The sequence below is a fragment of the Lepisma saccharinum genome, chromosome 13, assembly GCF_977018435.1.
Source record: "Lepisma saccharinum chromosome 13, izLepSacc3.1, whole genome shotgun sequence".
Classification (NCBI taxonomy): domain Eukaryota; kingdom Metazoa; phylum Arthropoda; class Insecta; order Zygentoma; family Lepismatidae; genus Lepisma; species Lepisma saccharinum.
Window position 1 is genome coordinate 85,989,600 of NC_139241.1, and position 26,451 is coordinate 86,016,050.

General features: G+C 37.0%; 1 protein-coding gene across 1 annotated transcript in view; it reads left to right on the forward strand.

Annotated features, from left to right (window-relative positions):
* LOC145997498 (transmembrane protein 181) overlaps window positions 1-25,032 on the forward strand; it is a 31,518-nt gene extending 6,486 nt beyond the window's left edge. The window contains exons 2-13 of the mRNA XM_083134615.1: window positions 40-356; window positions 2,249-2,352; window positions 4,419-4,583; window positions 5,810-5,912; window positions 6,497-6,650; window positions 10,155-10,235; window positions 10,884-10,983; window positions 14,082-14,209; window positions 16,035-16,184; window positions 16,807-16,909; window positions 18,317-18,541; window positions 20,802-25,032. Coding sequence (XP_082990741.1) covers window positions 181-356; window positions 2,249-2,352; window positions 4,419-4,583; window positions 5,810-5,912; window positions 6,497-6,650; window positions 10,155-10,235; window positions 10,884-10,983; window positions 14,082-14,209; window positions 16,035-16,184; window positions 16,807-16,909; window positions 18,317-18,541; window positions 20,802-20,929 — 1,617 coding nt within the window. The 5' untranslated portion in view covers window positions 40-180 and the 3' untranslated portion in view covers window positions 20,930-25,032. The remainder of the gene's footprint in view (window positions 1-39; window positions 357-2,248; window positions 2,353-4,418; window positions 4,584-5,809; window positions 5,913-6,496; window positions 6,651-10,154; window positions 10,236-10,883; window positions 10,984-14,081; window positions 14,210-16,034; window positions 16,185-16,806; window positions 16,910-18,316; window positions 18,542-20,801) is intronic.
* Window positions 25,033-26,451: the final 1,419 nt, after the last annotated feature.

Below are 26,451 nucleotides of genomic sequence, written 5' to 3' on the forward strand. Positions count from 1 at the left end.
ATCTTTGATTTGTCTACAGATGTACTTTTTATTTTTCAGGAAGACAACTATTCAGAAAATATGTCAACTTCAACAAAGAATCTACGAAGGACATTCCAGTTGAAAGGAGTTTGTGTAAACTGAGAACTTTTGTTTGTTAGCCCAGAAGTCCTGCTGCTTGACAAGTGAGCATCGCCTCGCATGTATTTCAACATGAATAACGCCAACAAAGGAGACGGTGGCCTCGGCTATTCCTACCACATGCCTTCCGCTGGTTGGAGCCTGAAGATAAGGAACACATTGTCTCAGTTCAGTGACCTGTTCAGCGAGTTCAACAAGTACATAGCACCCGCTTACCACCATGACCGATGTGAAAGGTAAGTGACTGAGCCAAAGACAGAACCAACGGTATATTCTCTTGGACTGAAGGAAGTCTGTACAGTGATTCCTTTTCCCTATAAACAATGTTCATGGGCATTGTGAAGGGGAGGGGTGAACCAGTCAGTTGAATCCCTTGATGTTCAATTTTATGTCACCACCCTTTAAAAATATTTCTTGTAGTCATAAAAAAACATAAATTAGGGTGATCATGTGATTTGCTGCTTTATCTAAAATTAAGTGATCAACCACCAAAACATCTTAAACTAACTGTAAATCAGTAGTATCTTCTGATTTGGAATGTTGCTGGTTCCAAGTTGAATGAAAATAAAATTGAAAATATATTAAGTGTTGTGCGTGTAAATTTTTTGTCATTCTTTCATTTATTCATGATGTTTGGATGTGATCATAAAGAGATTTCTTACATCACTATGTAGAAAGGTGTAGAGGAAAGTCACCAAAACTGACATAGGGCTCCTAAACCGACACACCCCTATTTCACAGCCGAGGAGTGCTGCCACTTTTCAGTATCAAGGCAACTCTATTCTTTAGGCTCCTAAGATACTGTGCGAGGAGCGAAATGAGTGTTGGTAATGGTTTTCTATGCATAGAGAGAGATTTTTGTTTTTGGGTGATTTCAATACTTTTGTGTGTGCATAGAACTACTATATAATTCATACTTGAAGGATGCGTAAAGTTTTACTGTTTTGTCATTATTGTAGATAGACAGACGTGTGGCGTGCAAGTAACCGGTGTTACCACAGGTAACAGAAAAATGTAAAGAAATTAAAAAGTTTTTTTCTTAATAAAATAACAACATTGTTAAATAAGTTATCTGAGTTGAGTGTATATTGCAGAGGACATTTCTTCTGCAGCCGACAAAAGCAAAGAGACAGGCCGTTCCGCTACCCTCAAGAGGCAACAGGAAGAAAGGGTGCCAATGCAAGGGAACAGTGGGGAAAGACTTGAGTAGGCAAGTGTGCTACGGGGTTATTCATATGCCTGTTTAGGGGCCCTGTTGCCGCTGTGGCCTACCGGATCAGGAAGTGTTGTCACATGGGATTTCCAGAAAAAAGTTAAATCCTGCCTAAAATGGGGATACTATTTCTCTGAAGCAACAAGAGCTAGACTGCAAAACCAAAGCTGGATTTAATAACAACTGAAACCATATACGTAATAGATGAAAATATAAGTACTTGATGCGATTTGTGATTTGGACATACCTTGCTCCAAAAAACTAAGTTGGCAACAGTAGAATGTACATCTGGACTTCCCTTCCACCGCTGGAGGAGGGGAATTCTGTCGTCTGCTCACTGCAGAAACGTCAAACTGACCTCTTTGCAAAAAAACAGAGATGGTTGACAAGGTTCGACTACTATTCACTGGATTTTCGCGGTAACTCTCTCATGAGTGGTAGTTCTTTCTAGGAGTGATTGTGGCTAAATAAATCACTGAGCAGATTGCAAAAAAAAAAGAACGAAATGAACAAAAATCCAGATCAAAGGCACTTTTTTTGGGGGGGGGGGGTACAGTGGAGATGATAACGTCTGATGACCGTGACCGGTAACACTTTTGAAAAAGTCACGACAAGCCACTGTAGATAGAATAACGATTCCAAACATATATTTCTTTCTGTTGAGGTTGTTATTATTGATAGTGTCGTTCCCTAAACCAACATGCATCAATAATTGGGTTTCCTGAACTGTTGTGCCAAGTGAAGATGCCCTATATGCTGAATGTATTTTTTGTGAAGGAATTTATTTTATTGACTTTCCTCTACAGTTGACTAATCTCCAAGACACAAATTACTTTTTCTGCAGTTAGTTTTATTTTGTTGTTTCCTGACAATAATTTTGAATCGCATTATGTTGATCAAACATTTCCTTCACAGATCTCTCCAGATGCGACTGTACTCGATGCACAAGAGAGAATTCGTCATGGTGTTTGTTGCCTTCTTTGCTTGCTTCGGACTGGCAGTATTCATAGGATTAGCAGGTAGATGACGCTTATTATTTCCAATGCTAATTACAAGTACTTTGATTCTCTTCATTTTCTGAACCAGTAGAGATACTTAAGAAACATTTTAGTTGAAGGCGAGTCAGTTGAAAGCAAACCAAACTCCCCACAGCCAGCGGTGTGAAAGGCAGAGTGTACTTTTTGAAGTAGTCAGTCCTCTTTTTGCCATATTTTCCTACCTTTGACATTCCTTTTTAGAAATACACTGGGCTAAAGAAAGGGTTATAAATGATCCCTGGTCTTGCCACTGCCCACAGCCAAACTGTTTGGCCCACTAACATCGCCTCTTTTCTGTAGGTCTGCAACCAGCACAGAGTTGCGAGTCAAGTTGTGTGGAATGCGAGTGATAGTGGTTTGCGGGCTGGACCTCAGTCAATGGATCTTCCAGGAGAAGATTAGGATATTTAACAGCATAAAGTCAGAAAAAAACAAGCATGAAGCTTGGAAACTAAAGTGGACAGTCATTTGTTTTGTTCTCTTGCTCTCCCTTCACCCGTGCCTGGCTATATCTGGGTGTTGCCATATTCATATCTTTTCCTCCCTGCTTCATTGTCAAAAATTCAACAATATTAAATATTACTTCCGTGCTTTTGCTGTGTTTGGTTTTTGAACCTCGTTGATGGCATCAAGGGGCCCCTATTCAATACCCAGTGGAGGCACATAGTTGTTCAGATCCCACTTTAAACTGTAGGTCCAGTTTCAATTAGAGTATCTGTGCATAAGGTGGACTCAAAACAGAAAACTGGAACTTTGCTGTGTTTTCTCCTTCATGATGATACAAACATTCTTGACCTTGCCGTTTTTGGTGAACGAAGAAACCGTTGAAACATTGCAGGCTTTGTACCCCCTCAAAAGCAAAATGTTCTTTTGCTACTGGAGAAAATGTTCATTTGGAAAAGTTGAATGTATGAGGCTTGTCCGGAAAGTAAAGATACAAACACAGTTGCACGTTAGGGGAAAAATGTGTACGAAAGTTGGCAACGCTGGCAGTAACCGTGATCCATACGATGAGGATTGGGAGTGAGTCGACAGTGCTGCGCTGAGTCTTGCGCGAGGAACACGCGTTGGAAATGGCAGCGACGATTCTGAATCCCGCCAAGTGCGAAGTGCACGCCGTGATCAGGTTTTTGCAGGCACAAGGAAAGCGTCCATCGGAGATCCACAGAGAAATTGTGACTGTGTACGAGAATGTAATGAATCGTCAAAATGTGGTGAAATGGTGCCGTGAAGAGAGAAGTGGGAGGCCGTCAAAACAAACGGAGAGGCAAGTTGTCAGTGGAATCCGCTTTATTCATGACAACGCCCGCCCCCATGCAGCGAATGTCACCAAGGATCTGCTTGCTTGCTTTCAATGGGAGGTCCTTCTCCATCCGCCATACAGCTCCGACCTTGCACCCAGCGACTACCACCTGTTCCTGTACCTCAAGAAAAATCTTGGTGGAAAACACTTTGCCGACGACGAAGAAGTCAGGGAAGAAGTCACAACTTGGTTCCAGATGCAGGCGGCGGATTTCTACGATTCAGGGATACAAAAACTTGTTCCGCGTCTGAACAATTGTTTGGACAATGGTGGCATTTATGTGGAGAAATAGCCTCTGTATCAGTGTATCAAGTGTAACTTTAGTTGCGAGCAATACATTTATTTTATATCTTATTTTTGGTTTGTATCTTTACTTTCTGGACAAGCCTCGTGAACTGGAAATTATTATTATTAATAATATTAATAATAATGTAATTATACACTGTTCTGTCTTCAAATCTTTCAGACTTTTAGCTGTATGTGATGTGTCCTACCATCTGTGGAAGAAAAATACAAATTTGAATTGTATGTTCAGTCATTTTATTGATGATTGATGAAGGCAAGGAGCATGGAGAAGTTTCATCTGTCAATGATAATGCAATGAACTAAGCTTATAGCAAGGGTATGCATCTATTTGGTGGCCTAAGAGAAGCAGGGCACCATTGTCAGAGGGTGCCCAGGGCTCTTGCTCTGTGTCCCAGTCAGGCCCTGCATGACAATCATGTAATTCTATTCTCTTCCGAAGGTCCTCCGATCACAACCACGACAGAGCAACGAGCATCCGAACTGAAGCCGAAGCTGAACGGGAGCGAAATGGCTACAGGGCCTTTCAAAATGAAGAGCCCCGAGATGACAACGTACAGCCAGCAACTGTGGGTCATCGCCAAAGTGCTGACAGGAAACATAGATGGTGAGGTTTATTACAGCAAATGTTGTCTTGCATTCTTTCATTCCTCAATATCCTTTTTGTTTTCATTTTATCCAATGCTTTCATCCCATTTGTATCTGGTATAAACTATACATAGTTTTCAAGGCTAAGGTTAGGTTTGGATAGTTTAGATTATCAGATTACTATAAGTAGAGGCCTTTACTTCCATTACATTAGTCCTCAATTCTAGTCTGGCACTAAATGCTCAAAATGTTCTGCATTTGAGAATTACATAATTTGCATTAAGAAAAACACATTCATTATACATTTGAAAATTTTGCACTCAATAATTAATTTGAACTGAGAATTTGTCAAATTCACAATATTCGTTAACTCTACCTGTTAATATATATTACTACTGTTAAAAATAGTCCATTTTTCCTCCCTACCTCTCTTCTGCTTTCCTTCACTTCAGAACTCAAGGGAAGATAAAGCTTGGTGACCCATTCTTCGATTCCAACCAGACTGACCTGAGCTTGGATATTCCTTTACGAGTGTCTCTTCATCCTCCTTGTGACAGTCGGCCAAAAGTAGGAGGATTGAAACAACAATTTCATGTGTACTGTGTATTTTGTACTGGATTATTTTGAATATTTGCGGTGATTTACACCTCTCACCTTTTACTGTGGAAGAAGTTAAACTTGGCCGCTTGCAATCAGAAAATCCCCATCTCGGTGTGCCCTGTCTCCCATCCCGAAGAGAGTGTGTAGACTCGTGTAGCCATTGACTTGAAGGAATAAAAAACGTAACCCTTTGGTACCAAAAAAGGTGACTGAAGGTGTGTGTGTTTGTGTACCCAGATGTGAAAAGAACAAGTGTGTGTAATATAGAAAGAAAGTTAAAATCCTCATTGGTTTATTGTTATAAGAAGACTCTCCCAGCCACTCCCTTCGAGAAAAAAGATACGTCTTCACCTCACAGTACTTCGCCAAACATCCGAGACCCACTGCTCTGATCCCTTCCTATTTAGCGGGACCGAATGACCTAAAACCTGTTACTGGAGATTTCCACTGGTCAGCTGTCCAGCAACATATCCCCAACAGCCAAGAATTAAATATTCAGGTACACACAGATATGTAATTTATAACATAAAAAGGATCAAGGAATAATCTCATCATTACAATTTTCCTGCCTACACGAGAGATTTTTAGTGCTTATAAATCTGCTACCTAATGATTACTTGAATAAATGTCCCTTTCCCGTTGCAGATGAAACCTATGACAAAGTGTTCCACGTAAGTATCACCATCCAAGGACTCACTTCGGACCACAAGCTGGCGACTGTCCTTCCGAGTGATCTGGCACACAACAGGTAATATCTACAATCTAAAGAGTAAGTAAAAATGAATCCATGGGAAGGGGGAATCGATCCCCCCTCCCTCTCGTGACATTGTTCAAAATACATTGTTATTATCGTTAACTCAAATATGTTGTTTCTACACTGATTAAGAGGAAGAGGGAGAGTCTCACCAGGTGTGCATTTATTTCAACATCCTCTGAATTAGCACTTCTACTGAAAAGAAACTCTCAACAAGAGAGTATGAATTTCTCTCCATATTGCAAGTGCAAGCGTTTCTTAAAGTTAATAAGGTAGAAATGATGTTTGAATAATATGATTAATAAGAATTTTCAGAATCCCATGTATTCCTTATGGGAGAAAATAAAAACTCAACAACTTCAAGTTACGGCTAATAAAATGGAAGTTTCGACTTTTTCAACTGCCAATGAAATCTTTAACCTGTTCTCTTTCCATTTGTGTGTTCTTCTGTGCTATCCGAAGTGTGTTATTCCCAAGAGAACAAGTAAAATAATGCTCCCATAAGTGTAATGCTAAGTTTTCTGCATGCACCTCCCATCCAGAAATGAAAGAAATCAACGTAAGTTCCTGCATTTCAGATCTCGCCACCTGCATTGCCAGAAAAAGACGTGTGACGAGCTGATCGTGCTGCACCTCGGCTTCCTTGACTACACCCACTACATCCTCACCATCCAGTTCTATGGGCTGGAGATCTTCCACCAAACGTACACTATCAAGGATGTAACTTTTTACGTAAGTTCCATTGTTAGGCATGCTAAAAATCAGTAATAGTATTCAGATTACACATTTTGATGTAATGATCAGGCCTGGATATATTAACATACTTTTTTAGTCAATTAACTCTTTTAACCCACATGCAGTGTGGTATTTGTAGGGAGGGATGGGAGGAATTCCCTCCTCTGGATTCTTGTGTCCCCCCTCTCTGCTTCATAAATTTTATCCCTGGGGGAACAATACTTGGGGGGGAAACAATAAATTATTGGCAATTTACTTACTTTTTCCCACTTCGCCATTCAATTGCGACATTTTCTGTCAGACAACTGGAAGCTCTAATAGGCAAACACAGATGTGGCCTCAAGCGCTGCTCCATTCCTGGAACTGTCAAACAAGTGGCCAGGGTTCAAGACCACCTCCCCTCTTCCCTTCTTTGTCCACGGAATTTGGCAAGAAAATGCCTCCTCAATCAATGTGAAAGTTACAAATGAGTTTCAGTTGTCATGTGACTCAAACTTGTCACCATAGAACGTCTGTATTTGTATGAGTGGAACAATAGTGCACAAAGCTAGCCTACATGGAGTTTTATATACATACACACACAACTGCCCCCTTCTTCAGGCTGCTCACGTTTAGGTTATGTATAAAACATAACCACGTCAAACTCTCCATAGGTACAGGATATAGGATTGGTAAAAGGTGTATGGTTGAAAAACAATAAAAATCTAAAACCCATTACAGGTTCATGTCAAACTACCATGCCATTTTTCCAATTAGAAACTGCTCCTTGGAATGTTAAAACTTTACGTAGGAGTATTGCAGCACACACGGACCGTGGCTATTCACAGTTTTAAATTTTTAACATTCCAAGGAGCAGTTTCTAATTGGGAAAATGGCATGGTAGTTTGGCGTGCACCTGTAATGGGTTTTAGATTTTTCTTGTTTTTTAACCACACACCTTTTACCAATCCTATATCCTGTACCTATGGAGAGTTCGACGTGGTTATGATTTACACATAACCTAAATGTGAGCAGCCTGAAGAAGGGAGCAGTTGCATCCCGAAACGTCGCAGGAGTTACCTCGATACTCGCAAAACATAAGTTAATAATATATATATATATATATTAAAGTTGTGAGTAATTCGCACAACTTTCATCATGGACTACATGGATTTTTTGACTTGGGAGGGATAGCCCTTTACAAAGTTATTTTTTAAAGAACAAGTGTGCTCTTTTTTTAGAACAATGAACTAGATTTCTTTGTGAAGCTAGAATGTTAGTGGAAAAAGTTAGCATCACGAGTGAAAAAGTTAGCATCACGAGTTCCAGACTCTGCAATATCAGGAATATGCCTTCAAAATTAACTAAATCTGGTGGCAGTGAAAGCTGTATTGGCCAAAGGATGCATTCTGAAAATTTGCAAGTGGATCTGCACAAGAAGGCAAGAGTATTAAAGTGGTGAGTTCCTTTTGATTGTTGGTTGCCTGTGAAAAATTTAAGAAATGAAAAATTACACGGCCATGGCTTGATGTATCTAGTGATGTTACACGTACATTATCTTTCAACATCACTGAATTAAAACAGATGAGCCGGTCCCCGTGGCGGAGTGATTACCACATTGTGCTACAACGCCAAGGGTCCCAGGTTGGAATCCCAGCCTGAGCATGGGTGTTTGGGAGTGTCCATTCATTAATTTCATCATATCATCACTCATCCCATCTTCGCAATTAGCCAAAAGTGGCAGAAAAGTGAAGTAAAATCAAACTAAAACAAATTGGCGAGTTGGAATGTGATATCCTTTGTTGGAAATATTTTTCAGTTTGAGCATGTGTTGTCAATTTGGTAAGTTTGTAATTTTGCAGCAAGCTAAACACATTTATAAAAGTACATGACTAAAAGTACAGAAGAATTGATATTGAATTCATTCTCTTGATCACTTCCATAACAACAATTGATTATGAAATTACGTACAAAATGATCGGCGTTAGATATATAATAGTGGTAATCGCTATTGTCTTGTATTCAAGGAGCAGGGGCACTCGACCATTTAACAAATTTTCAGAATTAACAAGCTAATGGAACTTATGTTAACTTCCTGGAACCTGAGAAGCAAGCTAATGAGTAATTTTTATGATTTCGCAAATGTAACCGTAATTTAACAAAGTAGTCTTGGTCTCTATTTTTATGTGGTAGAAAACTTTTTGATTCTACCCCCCCTAAAGTTATGTCCATGTTTGATTCAGATCCCCAAAAGTTAGGTCCAGACTATAGATTTCTGGGGATGGGAGTCGAAATCTCACTTTAAAAATTGTAAGCCCAGTCCCGATTAGCTGTTTTGATCATAAATTGGACATGGTCTTTTTCTTCTGTGAAGATACAAATTTAAATCGGCAATTTTTAGCAATTAATTATGTTTTGTTCAAAGCTTTTTTTTTTTAAAGAAAAAGTTGAGTGGCATAAGACGAAGTGTGGAGTGACTCCATTTACCATTTAAACTTGTTGAGATACACCCCCACAACCCCTCTCCTCTAGTGGCCACAAACATATGTGTATATAGCTATATACACACACATATACAGCATATAAATCATTATCTCATGCTCTCTCACAGTCAGTAGAATTCCCCCCCCCCTGGAAATTTCTTAAATACCACACTGCCCACATGTAATGCTGATTGCTTTGCTACCCCTAATGAAAAACCAAGCTGGGTTCGAAAATTCAGAACTTTGTTAAAGGTACATGTCTTGGCATTAATCATTTTACTATTTACCGGTATATATTCTGTAGGTTTTGAATTGAATTTTCAATTGAATTATGAAAGATATAAATATATTTCAATATATACAGTCCCGTGCGAATTAATCGGAACAAGATATTTTTATGCATGATGGAGTCTCAAACTTGACTATGGTTTCATGATGATGAATCTATGACAAATCATGTAATACAAATTATATAACAGAAAGAAGAACATATTAGCTATTAAGAAATATTACGAATATGTAATTTATTGTTTCTGAATAGTGTATTTGATGAGTTAGGGTATAAGTACAAAAAAATACATAACATGTGTAGTTATTGTCGTATTTCAATTAATTTGCATGGGACTGTAGACCTCATTTCTGATTGGCCTACTTTAGTTGAAATATTTTCTGAACGTTCATACATTTATTAGTGGGCGAATTCACACACATGTACAGTCCCGTGAGAATTAATTGAAATACGACAATAACTACACAGTTTATGTATTTTTTGTACTTATACCCTAATTCATCAATTACACTATTCAGAAACATTAAATTACATATTCGTAATATTTCTTAATAGCTAATATGTTCTTATTTCTGTTATATAATTTGTACTACACGATTTGTCATAGATTCATCATCATGAAACTATAGTCAAGTTTGAGACTCTATCATGCATAAAAATATCTTGTTCCGATTAATTCGCACGGGACTGTATATATCCTATGTGCATTCCAATGTTTATACTAAATCTATTTCCATTTCATTGTTTCAGTTCAAGAGTTACAATCCTGCCTTCACGCAAGTTGAAATCTGGTTCCGTTTCATTTTCCTTTTTGGAACATTCGCTGTCACAGTGAGTCCTTTTTCTATTCCTTCTGCTTATAAATTGTGTATTTAAGTTGCTATTGTTAGCAGTAGGTAAGTGTAAACTAGTAATCACTAATAGACCTGTATTTAAAAGGATTTACCAAGTTTGTGCAAAAGCATATCCAGAAAGAAAATCTGTGATGTTGAAAGGGGGCCAATGTGGGCCTCTCCCACAGATAAACAACTGGCCTTCAGGTTTTAGACGAAAAAAAATTGATTATCAATATATGAGGGGTTCAGACCAGAGTGCAAGTGGTGTAACTCTACTTTTCATGGAAATGAAGTTCCATGTATAACTTAGGACTGTGAAGTATCAATATTGCAGTGCTAGAAGTAAGTATCTCCTAAGTTTCACATTCTGCTCATAGAGGCGCCACCGTGTCTGTGCTCCAACAGCTGAACATAGTACTAAGTTATCTAAATATGCTTTTTTCTCAAGACTGTCTTGAATGGAGTTACGCCACTTTTGCTGTGAACCCCTCAGGGTAGTGTTTCAAACCACAAGCTGCCACCAACTTTCATGTAACAATTGCACCACTCTGAAACATATTTCTGTACTGAAATCTCGCAAAACTGTTGACTGAACAAAATAGCCCTTGGAAGTCTAATAATGTGTATTTCACTTGTTTTGCAGTGTTGGTTTGCTCACACTCTTCGAATGTACTCCATGTGCGATTGGTCGATCGAGCAAAAGTGGATGACCGTGTTACTGCCTCTCCTTCTGCTCTACAATGGTAAGATTGCTCATTACTTCAGGAATTTCACTTGCTCGTTATTTTCCAACATAGGATAGGGTCACATTGAATCCAGTCTCAGCTGAACTTTTCCTTTTCCGTGTTCTACTGGTGGATGTTCTGGCAAAATGCCTTTTTTTTTCCTCTGCTGCATTTATTGATAATTTTTTCTTGATATTCATATTTTACGTTGTTGCTAATGTTTTAGAAGCTTTTTCATTTTTCATACTATGTATCTTTAATTGCAGTGACGTGCGGTGATGTCGACACTTAAGGTAGCAATCAGTGGCAAGCTCAAGGAAGGTTGGTGTGGGTCATAATTCCCCCTTTTGCCCTTTAAGGCCCAGTATTCCTAAAAGTAGAATGTCAAAGAAAGGAAAAGATAGAAAAAGATTGCAAAATAAGGAAGGACTACTGAAAAGAAGCACACGTTAATCCCACCCACTTTCGAAAATCCAAAACATGTTGATTTGACTATTAAGCCAGAGATCCTGGGTTCGAACCCCGACGTGGGTGGGTGTTATTTGTGTTTGTCCCTTCATTAATTTTATCGTATCATTTTGACAATTAGCCAAAAGTGTAGGAAAAGTGAATTAAAACAAACCAAATCAAACAATCAACCAATGATTTGATTTGATTTATGCTTCTTAGCGTCACTGGCACATTTGGTTAATCGTGAAGATGATACAATACAATTAATGAAGAGACAAACACAAATAACACCCATGCCGAGGTAGGGGTTCGAACCCGGAACTCCTGGTGTCATGGCGTGCAGTGATAACCACTCCCCCGTGGTTGGTTGATGTGGTGTTTAAGTCCACCTTATGTACATAAAAGCTAATCGGGACTGGACCTACAGTATAAAGTTGGATCTGAACCACTATGTGCCTCCACCGGGTACCAATCCGGGGCCACTTGCACTCCCCCATGAAGGTCGGCCGACAACAAAGATGAGTGGAAAGCTCTAACTATTCGGATACGTGGGTATCGGTGAAGTAAACTGCATATTTACTCAGTGGTACGTAAATTTTAATTGGATTTTTGAAACACCATATTTGTATATGGTTAACGATTTTCCAAGAAAATTGCATTGCTTTATTTCCCTAATTTCTCCATCTCACGATCTCGTTACTGAAGGATCTGGGCTCGAGCCCTGACCTTTGCATGAGTGTTCCTTCATCCGTTTAATTTAATCAACATTCATCGTCATGACAGAATTTAGGTAAAGTGATGGAAAAGCAACGCTAAAGAGAGGGGGGAAAATACAAATAATTTCCTCCCAGTGTATCTGCAGGGCACTGTGAAATCAGGAGTCCAGAGTTCTCTGTTTATGATTGTCCCTCGTGACTTCCATAAGCACATTAGCTACTTATTGTGATTAAATCTATACAGCTAGAAAAGGCGATGTGAGGTGGCAAATTCAATATATTGGAGGAGATAAACAGGTAACAAAACACATTTTTTTTCTACTTTCTTCAATGATATTCCTTTGGCTTTTAGAGTTCTGGGATATATTTTTCATTCCAAATTATTTCATTATTCACTGCAGAGTACAACACATAGGAACAAGAATGCATGCTCATCACGGGTTCAAATCCCAGCCTGAATTGTTCTTTGTGAGGTCCCTTCATCAATTTCATTATATCATCACTCATCCTCATTTTCGCGATAACCAATGTGGTAGAAATGTGAAGTAAAATAAACCAAACCAACAACAACAATTAGAACGTGTGTTTTCTTGCCATATACATCCGTATTTATGACTGTTTAGTTTACCCATTTTTTTTATGGAGACCAAATTATTAGTATATTTAAATAAACCACTACAAAAACGAGAGCGAGAGAGCGTGAGCAAATATTTGTTATTTAATCATTATATATTCCATATTTGAAAAAATAGAAAAGAAACCATAACATAACATAACCATAACATTTTATTTATTAGCACATTAGAGTGTTGCCAGAGTCGATTACGAAGCTGGAAAAAAAGGGGCAAAACTCTTGTAGCATCCATGAAAGTCTTAGAAGAATCAGTGAGCAGCTGATGGAAGTGCCAGGGGTAAAATGGTTAGCTGTTGCAGAAAACTGCAAACATGTAAAGAGTATAAATGTAAACTTGGAAAAATTGAAAATAATTTGTGATATTGTTAAAGGTAGAATTTATTTTCTTGATGATATGAATCTGGTTACAATATCCTGTTTCATGTATGGTCCAATTACTTCTGTAAAAAAAGAGATAATTTTTTGCCATAAAAAAGCATTCTTTTTGAGAGATGAAAGCATGTTGAATATCAAACACTAAATACAAAAAAAAAATTAAAAAGTGGTTATATGCAATCATGGTAACAAAGGAAACTAAAAATATTATTTGCATGTAGATTTGAAGTTTTTGAATGAAATTCTAGACATAAGTGACTCAGACTTGCCCACTTTTTCAGTTTAGTGTGCCTAGTTTTTGCTTTTGGTAGTTATTTTCCACCTTACAAGTACCTTTTTGCCTGCCTATTTTAACCAAAATGAACTTCCAGGCTGTAGTTATCTTGAAGGTTTGTATGTGTACTTTATTGGTATCTGCCAAAATTTAATTTTGATCTATCCCCAATTATTATGAAGTTTCATTTCACTAGCATGTTTTTTCTATTGTATAACTTCTATATTGTTGTCATTTTGATGGTACATATGTGTGTGTTTTTCAATAGATGTGTTGCTTATGCAGGTTTAACAGACAATTAATCTGGAGGTAACAATGTTTTTTAATTAGTTAAACTAGTTTGTTAAAGATCAGTTATATTGTTATGTTGAAGTTTAAATGTATTTTTCTCTCTTCCTTCTTACTTATTCTTCTCTCATGTACAGGTTTAACATATTTTGCTCTTCATTTGTCTTTTGTTTATTGTAATCTACTTGTACCTTAGTTTCCGTAATTTGTTAAACAACAGTTTCATCCAATTGATTGTTTTTTTCCTTTCTAGCTTCACACGCCCATCTAGTCTTTCACTGTACTCTTCTCTTTACAATCATTGTCTTTCAGTTGTCACTCTTTATTATGTCTGCAAGAATGTAAATTTTCTAAGCGTGTGTTTTGTGCCTTTTCCCAGACCCCATTTTCCCGATGACGTTCCTGGTGAACTCGTGGATCCCCGGGGTCCTGGATGCCATCCTGCAGGCGTCCTTCCTCTGTGCCTTATTGTTGTTCTGGCTCTGCATCTACCATGGACTGAGGCAGGTACTTGCACTATTTGTTGTTTGTGTGGTGTGAATGGGTGTCAACAAAAGCACTGGCTCCAAATAATTTTCTTTCAGTCATAAATGAAACTTTGCTTCCAGCCATTCAAATTTACTGAAGGTCTGTCTCCACCGCTGCCTTTGATGCAACCGTGACTGTAAAACATTTGCTAAAAGCACCAAACCCAATTTACCTAAAATAAGCTAACCTAGTTGTAATATGGTTAAGTTAAGAGAGTCATCCAGTTTTCATGAAATGCACAGTCATTGCATGTATTTCTCAACTATCTGTTGTGAAAAGTTCTCTTTTGCAGCATAAGTTCAAATCAGGATTTTGATTCGATATGTGATCCAGGATTTGGGATCCAGGATTCACGATTTGATATTGAATCCAGGATTTATAATTAGTCAGGATTTGCATATTAAGTTCAGGATTCAGGATTTGAACACCAGATCCCATTTTCAGGTTGAAGAATATAATGAATATTGAAGCTAGAATTCTCATATCTCATCCAGTGGGTTCAGTTAGGCTCTGGTACCCCTTTCTACACCCTCGATTTCAGGCACATTTCAAATATTTTCATGAAAATATTTAGTTCCTCATAACAAACAGTGTTTGCAAATAGCGTGGAAGTTAATTTTTTAGATCTACGTGCTATGAAACTTAAGTTTTTTATGAAATTAAAATTCCTTGCGTAACGTCAAAAAGGTTTTTCAGAACTTCCGTGATGGCGAATGATGGATTCATGTCACAGGTGCAAGTCTGAAGATTTTGGATCATGGATTCATGTCACAGGTGCACGTCTGATATTTTTCTTTTTCTTCTTATGATTGACTTATGCAATGGGAACATTTGCGATTGCGATATGTTATTTGTGTGATATATTGGCAGATTGGACATTACAGACGTTGCATTTCATTTATGCGACGTCAGAAATTGGAAATAATTATTTATTTTTGGCAACTGCAGGCTGTAAAGTGGAGGGTTGTTTTTTCTAAATGACTTGTGGGATGGGATAATTTTGGACTTCTTATTTTTATGATGGGAAGGGAGTGGAGGGTGGTATTCTGTGGAAAAGGACAACAAGGACTTTCAACGTAGGAGTTACTTAATTTCTGGACTTACAAATTTAACTTCGACCCACAATTCAGTGCCTGGCCTTGGTAAAAAGATGTAAGTTACCTTCGTAGGTTTAATTTTAGCCTTCATTTTTGGTATCTTCATGTGTCAATGCGGAAAACAGTGAGAAATAGTGTTGGGGGCAAGTGACTCCAGCCAATTTCAAACATGCCTTTAAAAGGGACTCTATAGATAAAGGCGGGGCCACGGTAGTGGTAGGGGGCGGTAAGTCAATTACCCCAGGGGCGGAGCCCGGAATCGGTGGGAAATTTGGACTCAACAATTTCAAACGACAAAATCTCAACTTTAAACGGCTGTACAGTCGTAAATACTTCTTTCCGCGCTCCAATTTTTTAAATTCACAATTAGGATCACATAATCTTCATAATGAAAGAAAAAAATTTGAAAATTCTAGGGTGTAGAATAGGGTACCCGATTATTATTGGATTATTCATATTTAAATTTGAACATCTGAGGTTTTTGTTTAAAGTCCACTTTATGCACAATAAGGCTAATCGGGACTAGACCTACAACTTAAAGTGGGATCCAAACCACTATGTACCTTCACCAGGTTTCGAACCCAGAAGCCCTTGATTATCACCGTGCCATCACGTAGGTGAATTTGAAAGTCTGTCACTGTTGCCATAACAACAATTGGAATGGATTCCGCATTGTGAAATATTAAAGTTACTCTTGTTGCTTTCAGAATGAGAGGCATCTGCTCACCTTCTATGGCCCAAAGATCCTGATTGTGGGTCTGCTGTGGCTGTCCGCCATCATTATGGCCACCTGTCAGGAATACAATGAGCTGAGGGATCCCACATACAGCTACAAGCTAGATACGAGCAACTTTTATGTAAGTATCTCAAATCATCTTATTTCATTTCTAAGCGGAAAAGTGAAAAATATACAAATATAAATATTGCAAAAATATTTTGATTCTGTTGCTTATTTAAAAACTCTGTGCCAATTTCTAATTTCCACATTAACACATGCAATTTTGACAAAATACTTGGGATGTGGAGGACCTAAAAAAATTTTACTGTGATCATGAGAAAAAAAATGCTATCCCTGACTTTAGGATTGCTTCCTGATTTTCAGTATCCCAAATGGTTGTGAAATCAAATCATCATGCATTAATTGTGCTTAATTGTCATAATTTTCTGCAGTACAGTGTTGTAAGTTTCCTGAAATTGTAAGTTGTCATTCCATAAATGTGAAAACTATAACTTTTGTAGAATTTCAGGTTTTGGAACGTTTTTTGCCTCAATGTATTTTTGTTTCTGTAATTTCCACCCCAATCCTATTCCGAACAAAAAAAATCAATTTTGCACACCCCTATAAAATACAAGTAGAATTTGCTTTGTGTGCCATTAATGCCAGTTAGAAAACAGTGTTACTTTATATACTATCAAAAGTTCATTCTTTTGTATGTAGTGTTATTATAGTAATAATTGTTATTTTTAAATGTTTTTCAGGCATTCAAGGTGTTCTTCTTTGTTGTTGGTGGGATCTACCTGGCGTATCTCCTGTACCTTATCCTGCAGGCCTACAGTGAGCTACGGTCCATGCCCTATTTTGGTAAGGAGACTGTTGTGTGTTTTCAGTAAGATATTAAACCAAAGCAAGCAGTTCTCAATATAGTGAATATGGCATTATTTCTATAGACAGACATTGCTAACTAACTTATATCTAAATGCTGATTAATAATAATTAACAATAGTCAATTAACAGTGCAAATAGTGTTCTTCTCATGTCTATACAAGTTATCTCCCCCCCTTAAAAATAAGATGTCTGAAATCAGCAATAAATCTCAGTGGCGCATTGCTAATAATCCAACGTTTTTCATATACAGTAGAACGTTGTTTATCCGCATTAATTGGGACTGAAGGTTATCTGGATAACAATTTTTGGGGATAATCAAACATGTGTTTATTTAACAAAGAAAAGCACGTACAGTACAGGTTTAGTTTATACATACAGTACACAGTACTACATACGTATACAGTACAAGAAAACAAAAGACATGAGAAAATGAGAAAACACTCGTTGAATCTTGCTTTTTTGAGTGTGCGAATAACTGACATTGCAGATAATTGATGTGCGGATAAAAGACGTTATACTGTATATAGAAATTGCTGAAAACTTTGAAGTTGTAAGACTTCCATTTTTATAATTTGCATGCCTGCTGTTTTATTTCTATTATACATAATAAATACCATAGCCCGTGGCTCTACAGCCCGTAAGGGCCTTGGCCTATTTCCCGACTGCCAGTCTCCCTCCTAGAATCCTACTTAGAGGTGTGGAGATCTTCAACCGGTAATGGGGTGATGTGGAGTCAGCACGTTGAACCCTCAGTTGTCATAGGAGATTTCCCAGACTGGGTGACGCTACTCACCCATAGCTCCCTAATTTCCTCGTGATGGTGAGTTGCCACCGGTCCTATATGCAGGCTGAGAACCCAGAGACTGAAACCAGGCAGACTCGAACACATGACATCCCGCAGTCGAAGCTGAAAGCATAGCGCCTTAGACCGCACAGCCACGGAGAAGGACATACATAATAAGTATATACAATAAATAAGAATTGTTGTGATAAACTAGATCAAATTTTCAGAATACACCACTGAAATCTTCATTATACAGCAGTTGCCATGCAGACATAACATGTAAATAACTTATATAAGTTAAATATTTGCTTTGCAAAAAGTCCAAATTCATCAACTAATAAAAAGACTAACCCACAATCGTGAATTTTTTGTTAAATCTTGATTTATCATTTTTTATGTAAGTAAGTTCCTGAATGAAACACATGAGGTGTTTATTATTATTCTATGCTTCCTAATGGTGTGATGCACCACTTGATAAAGGACACTTGCAAAGAATGCCTCTGCTGAGACTAAAACCTGGGAATCTCGGTGGCAGCCACCAAAGTGGCCGTAGAAGATTTGTCTAGTTGAGTGTTTTCAGTTGTGCCACTTCCTTTCAGATATGAGGCTGAAGTTCCTTACGCTCCTAATGATCATAGTGATCTCCATAACCATCACCATCACGGTGTTGAGATTTGGTGTCGGGATTCTGGAAGACAACTTTGTGGCTGAGCTGTCGACCAATTACAAGAATTCGGCTGAGTTCATGTCCTTCTATGGCCTCCTCAACTTCTATCTGTACGCGATGGCCTACGTGTACTCGCCTCCTCGAAATGCAGCATTCGGTGAGTACCTAACCTACTAGAATTTTTACATGATTTTGCCTTACATTGTGTGAACCACTTTTGTAGGTCATGTAAATACACAAAATATAATTAAAAAATTTACATAATTAGGTTAGGAAGAAATATTACAGCCTTTTTTTTTACTTGTTACAAAGATTCAAGGAAAGTAGGTTGTCAAATCTTAAAATAAATTGATTTAAAAATTAAATATGTTCCACAGTTTGCTGGAGATAAATCATAACAGAATATTTTTATAATTTTTATTATAGATTGTTAGTAATACAAAGCTTCGTATTATTATTATTATTATATATGTAAAATGAGTATTGTAATAAATTTTATAGTTGAATAAAATACAATTTCAATTAAAGATTTGAGAGTTGAGGACTTTGCATGTTAATTGTGGGGGTCTGTAACATGAATATATTTAAAAAAGGTCTGGGGATAAATGAAGCATTAAGAGCCACAGCAGTAGGGCAAAAATATTGTACTTTCAGGTTCCTGCGAAGGGGTAAAATTGCCTGCCTCAGAATTTTTTAAAGTTTCAGTAAATATTGGATAAAGTGCTATTCCGGGAGGGCAGAGGTTATTTTGACCTTGAGTACATTTCCTACGACCAGCAACACAAATTACATCCATTCAAGGCTCCTTTATTGCTTACAGCTGTGTGTGTCAGATTGCGAAATGATGTTAAAAAATTGGACAATTAAATATAGTCATTAATATAAAGGGACCGAGAATGGGAGGTCTTCATGTATTGCAATTATTATATAGTTGCATCTCCTCCTACTGCTACTATTGTTACTATTACTACTAATACTGTGCTACAACAATTACTACTGCTGCTACTGTACTTCTATAACTACTATTGTACTATTACTACATCTTCCACCCATGGCCATTGGCAGGAAAAGTTTTTTTTGGGGGGCTCACTCACAATTGTTCCCATGGGCATCGCTGGAATTTTGAATAATAGAAATAATAATAATTATACAATAATAATAATACTAATTAATAAAATTTCATAATAATAAACCATTTGCATTCCAAAGTTATTAAATTATTAGTATATTTTTATTATTATTATTATAATTATTGCTGTTATAAGCAGATGAGTGAATATCCACCAAAAGGTTATTTACTTTTTATTTATTTTTTATTATTTTTCTTTACGTTTCATGCAGTGTGTACTGAAATGCACAGTTATTATACTTTGTTATTAAATTTTAGATACATTCAAAGAAAGCTTTAAAAGTTGGATGGAAATTTTAGTCATAAAGTTTTTGTTGTTTATCTTGTCTGTACGCATTGCTTGCATTGTAGAATTATTTATTTCAAGATAAAAATAAATGTCTGATGAAGGGAGCGTGTGTTCTCCTGCAATGTCACAACGAAAAACTGTTTTCTTATGCTTGTAATAACCATAAACTACAAGAAAATAAGTTTTTGTTGTTTGACCCGTCACATAAAACTTAATTTTTGGAACTTTGAAAACTGTGGAACCAAGTAGATTCCACAGTTGAAGGGGTTGAACCCTAGAAACCCTCTGAATGTGGCCATGCTATCTCCACCACCACTATTCTGACTGTACTGTTACTGTTACCATAACTGCACTACTATTGCTGCTACAGCTAGTATTATTACTACTGCTGCTTTGTCTGATAGCTCATATTACTATTATTGAAGGTAAATGTCGCAGTGTACAGAAATGAATTTACTTTTTATTCTTGTTTGAATTTCTCACTGCTGTACATGGGCGTCCGGAAGGGGGGGCAAGGGGGGCCGTGGCCCCCCCTGGAAAATGAAAGTCAACCAAAAAATATGTATTTCACACATATAATTTCATTTTAGCCACTATAATATGTGTTAATTATTGCATGAACACCATAAATTCAAATTTAAGCAATGTTTTTTAGGGAACAACACTATTTTTGGGGAAAATTTGCCTTTGTTTGCCCCCCCTGGAAAAAGTACCTTCCTTGCCCCTCCCTGGAAAAAATCCTGTGGACGTCCATGCTTCTGTACTGAATAAATCTATTTTGTGTACCTAACTAACTGTAAAACAGTATTATGCTTGTCTGTTAAACGGACAGTGTTGTGTAAATCTGTTCACAACACTTACATAAATACATTTCAATTCAGTTCATGTATAATATAGTTTCTCCTGCATGAACAGGGAACAATTTAATCATTTTACCGGTAATTTCTAATCATGGAATTTTCAAATGCAATTAAGGCAATGAAAATTTGTCTTTACCAGAATGCTACGTGAAGGACAACCCAGCCTTCTCCATGATAAACGACAGTGACGAGGAAGTCATATACGGCTCTGACGAGGAGAGCCGGCAGCCCTTGAACCGGAGCCACAATGATGACGATAGCGATTGAGAAGTGGTTGTGCTCAGATCCTTGTGACTAAGCGTGAACGTAGTATTTTGTAAGCTGTCCATAAAGGTAAGGCTGCGGAATTTGAGTAAGGTGGTAGAGTGGGACGATGCAGTATTAGTTAAGGCTTTGATGGAAGAAAAGTTCCTTCGAGAGTAGGAAGTGTGTGTCTAAAGTGTGCGTCCTTAGAGAAAGGAGCATACGTGAATCTGAAAAGACTTACATGTCACATGTTGTCACATCTCATGTTTTTGTTAAACTTGCTATCATGTTTACAGTTACTGTTTGTTTAAAACTCAAACAGTGTTTGTAATTCTTTTGATATTGTATGAGTGTTGTGGGGTACAAAAGCATGATGTTATTGTTTCGATCATTTGATACATAATAGTATAGTACTGAACTCTTTTATATTGGTTGAGGTATCTGGATACTAATTAACTTCTGTGTTTCTACTTGTTACGCTTCTTATTAAAAACAGGTTTGATCCCTGGTGGAAACTCAGTGTTGAACCAGCAACATGATGCTTGGGGAGCAGAATATTCTTTTCATTACTAATGACCGTCTGAAATTTACACTAATTTTTATTAAATTGTATGAAATGCTCGGGGTAAAAATTTTCAAAGTAAACACCTATATTTTGCATGAGATAATGTGTTACGAAAGAAACTACTTCACACCGGTTCAACTCTAAATGCAGCCCAAGGACGCACCACCACCAAATTTGTCAGCCAATTTGAAAGAAAACTGCAAACTCTCAGCAAATGAATACGATCCTAAATGCAAGCCTGAAATCAAGAACCATAACTGTGAACAAAATGTTGTGCTTAATCTATTCCAGAATGGTGCTAGTACGTCGCTAGGTGAACAAAATTATTTCTTCACAAGTTGCATGGAATTAGTACATATTTGTGTGTGAAGTAAAACTTGTACTTGAAATATATTGCATCACGAACATGCACACACATACATACATATAGGATAATTTGCATAAGCATCCCTTAGTAAATTGTTGCCATGTTGAACCATCCAAGCATCTCCCTTCCTAGCCCCAAAATCAACTAATCACACCACCCCCACCCCTTCAGATATGAATTTTCATTTTGAGCACTGGAGATTCATTTTGGCATGCCCTACAAAAAACAGACACGGTTTATGAGAATTCTGACCCTGTCTAAACCCTCCTCAAGTCTTTTTCTGGCTGACACAATATTAGTGTCAATGGTAAGAAAGGAAAATTACAAAATCCAAGAAATCCTGCTTGGTAAAGTGAAGATCAGGGTCGTTAAAGGTCCAATGGGTTGTTCTGTTGGCTTCCGGAACCTTTCTTCTCGCAGAATTTAAATTTGGTCGAAGTTGCATATTGTTTCATTTCAATGTCGAACTTGGTCCGCATTTAAATTGATCTGGTTTAATAGGTTCTGGGATCAAATTTAAATACTTTATAGATAAAAATGTTCTTTACTGTTTAGAACCCGTTTACACTTGCTGATTTTGTCTCCTGGACCACTTGAATTTATTTAGAATTCCTGGACCATTAACAACGCTGGTGAAGATTAACAGACAATAGTTGATTGAAAATTTCAACAAACGTAAGATTCTCAAAAGTATTATCCTTTGTATACATATCTCTTCATGCAATTACAATTACTTACGATAATCTGTATGAAGTTAGCATGTGTGAATGTTTGTGTACGTGTAACATTCTAATTATTTTAAAATATTGTTTTTCTATGGTTTTTATCCTTTATTGTCGAAGTAATTAAAAACTTCTATGTACATAAAATTTTGCTGTTTTGCTTTCAAAAACATAAATTTAATGTTTGAGAACTAAAATAGTATACATTTTCACAATTATGGTGTATGATATATATATATCATTCCAGTGTTTGTTATTGCTATACTTGAAAGTGCATTGTTGAAAAGTTAAGTATAACATGTGTGTTTCCATGAAAGAAAGAGATATTAGATATTTACTAATTTTTTATCATATTCTTTTAAACAAGGAAAAATTTGATTATTTTTTTTTGCTGTTACTAATTTCATTTTCCATTTTTTTTTTAAAAAAACAAATCCTTGTTTTGAATGACTTCTGTGTATCTTTAGGCTAATACCAATGATAAGGATGACTGATGAAGTAGCTCAGAAGAAATCTGTGGCCAAGGTAGGACTTGAATACAGAACTTTTGGAGGCCAGCTCTTCTTTCCACTTCGATGTGAGATGTGGGTAATTTATGTAGATTACAGAAAACTAGGGATGTTACCTATAGTGTAAATTGATTTGTCATTATAAACAAGTGTCCTTCCCTAACAATATAATATAACTTCTGAAGCACAGAATAATTTACATTGAATTTTCTATTCGTTTTGTGCTTTCAAATGTTATCACACCTGCAAATATTTTTTGAGGAAGTAGAATTTTTTTTTTAGACCAGAAAGTTTCATAGGGTTGTTTATATAAAATTCATTAAGTTCAATTAATTTTATTATTGTTATTGTAAATTATGGAAAACCGATATTATTATATTATTTTCTTGCAGATTGTTCATTTTTCTAAGATGTTGCTCTTTTATAGCATTTTAAGCATTTTTGATGCTTCTTAATTGCATTTTCTGCTTTGTGGTCGTTTCTTCATTTTAGGTAAATTTCCTTCCCAAAATTGTACAATACAGAATCCATATTTTCCCCAATGCAGGTTCCAAGAAATATCATTAACTTAATTTGTTTTAACCACCAAAGATGTTTGTCATTTGTAAGCAAATTCAAGCTTACATTATAATATGTAAAATAACTTTACCTCTCTCTCATTTAAAAAGAAAAGTATGGATGATTTTTAGATAAAAATGTCCTCTTCGATCATTGTGAATATAAAATTGGAAATTCTGTTTCCCCTCCCTGAGATGCTCTTGACGGCTGACTATTGTGAGACTGACTGAATGTGTCCTGACACTCAAGAATATTTTAATGTTAATTATTGTTGTTTGTTAAAGCTTAGAAATATGTTGATAAATTTAGTGTACCAAACATGTAAAACAAGAAGACACATACTTTTACAAGACTTATTCTTTTGCGAATTTCTTTCACAAGCTATGGCAAGAGTTCATTCTTAAGGACTGTAACAAACCATCAATAAGCGTAATCATAATAAATATGTATTTTGCTACTGTTGTGAATGTCTGCATCATCTGGCAGGATCTCGCATATTAACCTGTAATTATCACCAAATGTGGGAGAATTGTGGTTGCGATCTGGCAAGTATCAGACATTGAATATGTACATATTTATAAGAGGGGTGAGATCTTTTTAAGATTTGAAGGGGAAAATTTCCTGCCCCAATCCCGATTTTTTAAATTATTTTCCCAATTTTCAGTATCCCTGACAGTTGGAAAATTTGAAATGGCTATATGCTAGGAATGCTTAATTCTTGAAATTTTCTCCACCGTAGGCACCAGAAATTCCATAAGAAATAGCAGATTTCATTCCAGAAATGCAAACACAGCAACTTCATTGAGAAATAGTGTGCAGAATTACCAATATTCAAGGTTTCCGGAAATCATGAAATGACGAATTTTTCCTGTCTTTGTCCTGTCAGATTACTTAATTTCCTATTCTGATCTTCTGGCCTCTAAAAAAAAATAAGTGGGAAAGTAACGTCTGCCAAATTTGTGTAAATTATGTTGGGAAACTTGGAACTTGTGTGTAATTTTTTTGTACTATGGTGGTCATCCCATAGAATACAAGTAGAAAATTCTCTCATTTCATTTTGCAATACACTTTCAAGTCTAAGCCACTAGAATCCTTAAATGGATTTCTGTCTTACTGCATTTTATACGAAACAATATCTGTACTTTGTAAAAACGACTAAGTGACTATAGTTGTACATTTTTATGTGATAACATCTACGTCCAATTTTTGTCTCCATATTTGCTGGACATCACGTGCTGTGGTAAATATAGTTTCTTTCTTTAGATGTGCCGATTGAATGCATTTATACTAAATCATATGCTATGTGACTTAAAATGTATTCTGTGCAAATATTTTGTTGGACTGAATTATTTATATGAGATGTATATTGTATTGTGGTACATTGGAATTAATAAAACTCAGGGCAGATACTGAGTCCATTAATACTATCTAATGTGTTGGTTTATTCGGTTTCATAATAAATGAAAGTGACATGTGCAAAGATTCTACAAGGTAACCAAAAAAGTTCTTGCTATTTTTGATCATCAGAAACAAAAAGGTATGCAAAGAATGTCACATACTGTTAGTCCTCAAAGTAATCCCCATCGGCATCCAGCACCTTTTGTCAACAGCTGTGCAGTGCCCTGGCGATAGATCTCGGGGTCTCGGACGGAAAGAAGTCCGTGAGTGCTTGCTGGAAGTCTGCCTCATTTGCGAAGGATTTCCCACGAAGATGGTTGTCCAGGTCTGGAAAGTACCGTGGATGGCACAGTATCTCCCAGCCCTGGCCACCCACACCACATGCGGCTTGGCATTGTCGTGAAGAAGCAGTACACACTTGCGATTAACCAATGCTGGCTCCTTATGCTTCAGTGCCTGTTGCGCACGTTGCAACTGCTGCGAGTAGAGGTCCCCCCTGTAATGGTTTGGCCCGTTGGTAGCAGCTCATAGTGCACCACTTGGCGACTAGTCCACCATACGGAGCATGATCTTGCATGGGTGTGAAGGTGGTCTTGTGGCACGAGGCACAAAGTCTCGTGTTGACAACCAATGTCGGGCACACTTGCTCCAAACTTCTGATGACCTCGTGTCAGATAAAAACAATTGTTTGTGCAGTTTCCAATTAAAAAAAATAGTGGCAGCGATTAGTGGGCGTGGTCACTTTTGTCCAGCACTGTGACCAAGAGAAAGTAAATTGGCTTAGTATTAAGGGAGAAAAAGTGGCAAAGAGTGGGGGGCAACTGCCCTCCCACACACACCCCTACTGCTTATCACCATTCATCTTCACGGTTACCCAAAAGGAGCAGAAAAACTAAGTAAAAAAAATAATATGTAAGAATGGAAATAATAATAACACTCGTTTAATAGAATTCTATTTACTATTTCAACCAACAGATGGCAAATAAAATAAGTACTATTTTATTAAACTTGTAATTAAATGGACATATAGAGTAGAATTTTTGTACACAGTATTTGTACAAAATAATAGTTGCCTCCCCCCACTTTTCGCCACTTTTCCCCAGCACTATGCTAAACCTTACCTACAAAGGAAAATATACTGTATTTGCCCCCCCCCCAAGTTTTGGCACCTTGCCCCCCCTCCCCCCAGTTTTGGAACCCAATCGCTGCCACTGTGTGTGAGAAATATTCAAGTTTGAAGGCATTAATATAAAGTATCTTCCAACTCCTGTAAGTGTAGTTTATAGATTACACTTTATAAGAGTGCAAAATTTACCCACTCCATCTGAAATAATTCTCTTTCTCTCATAAATTTTTGTGGAGAGCTATATAAGTTTAGCTCACTGTAATCCATAATACAAAAATTGTGCACAATGCAGTTAACA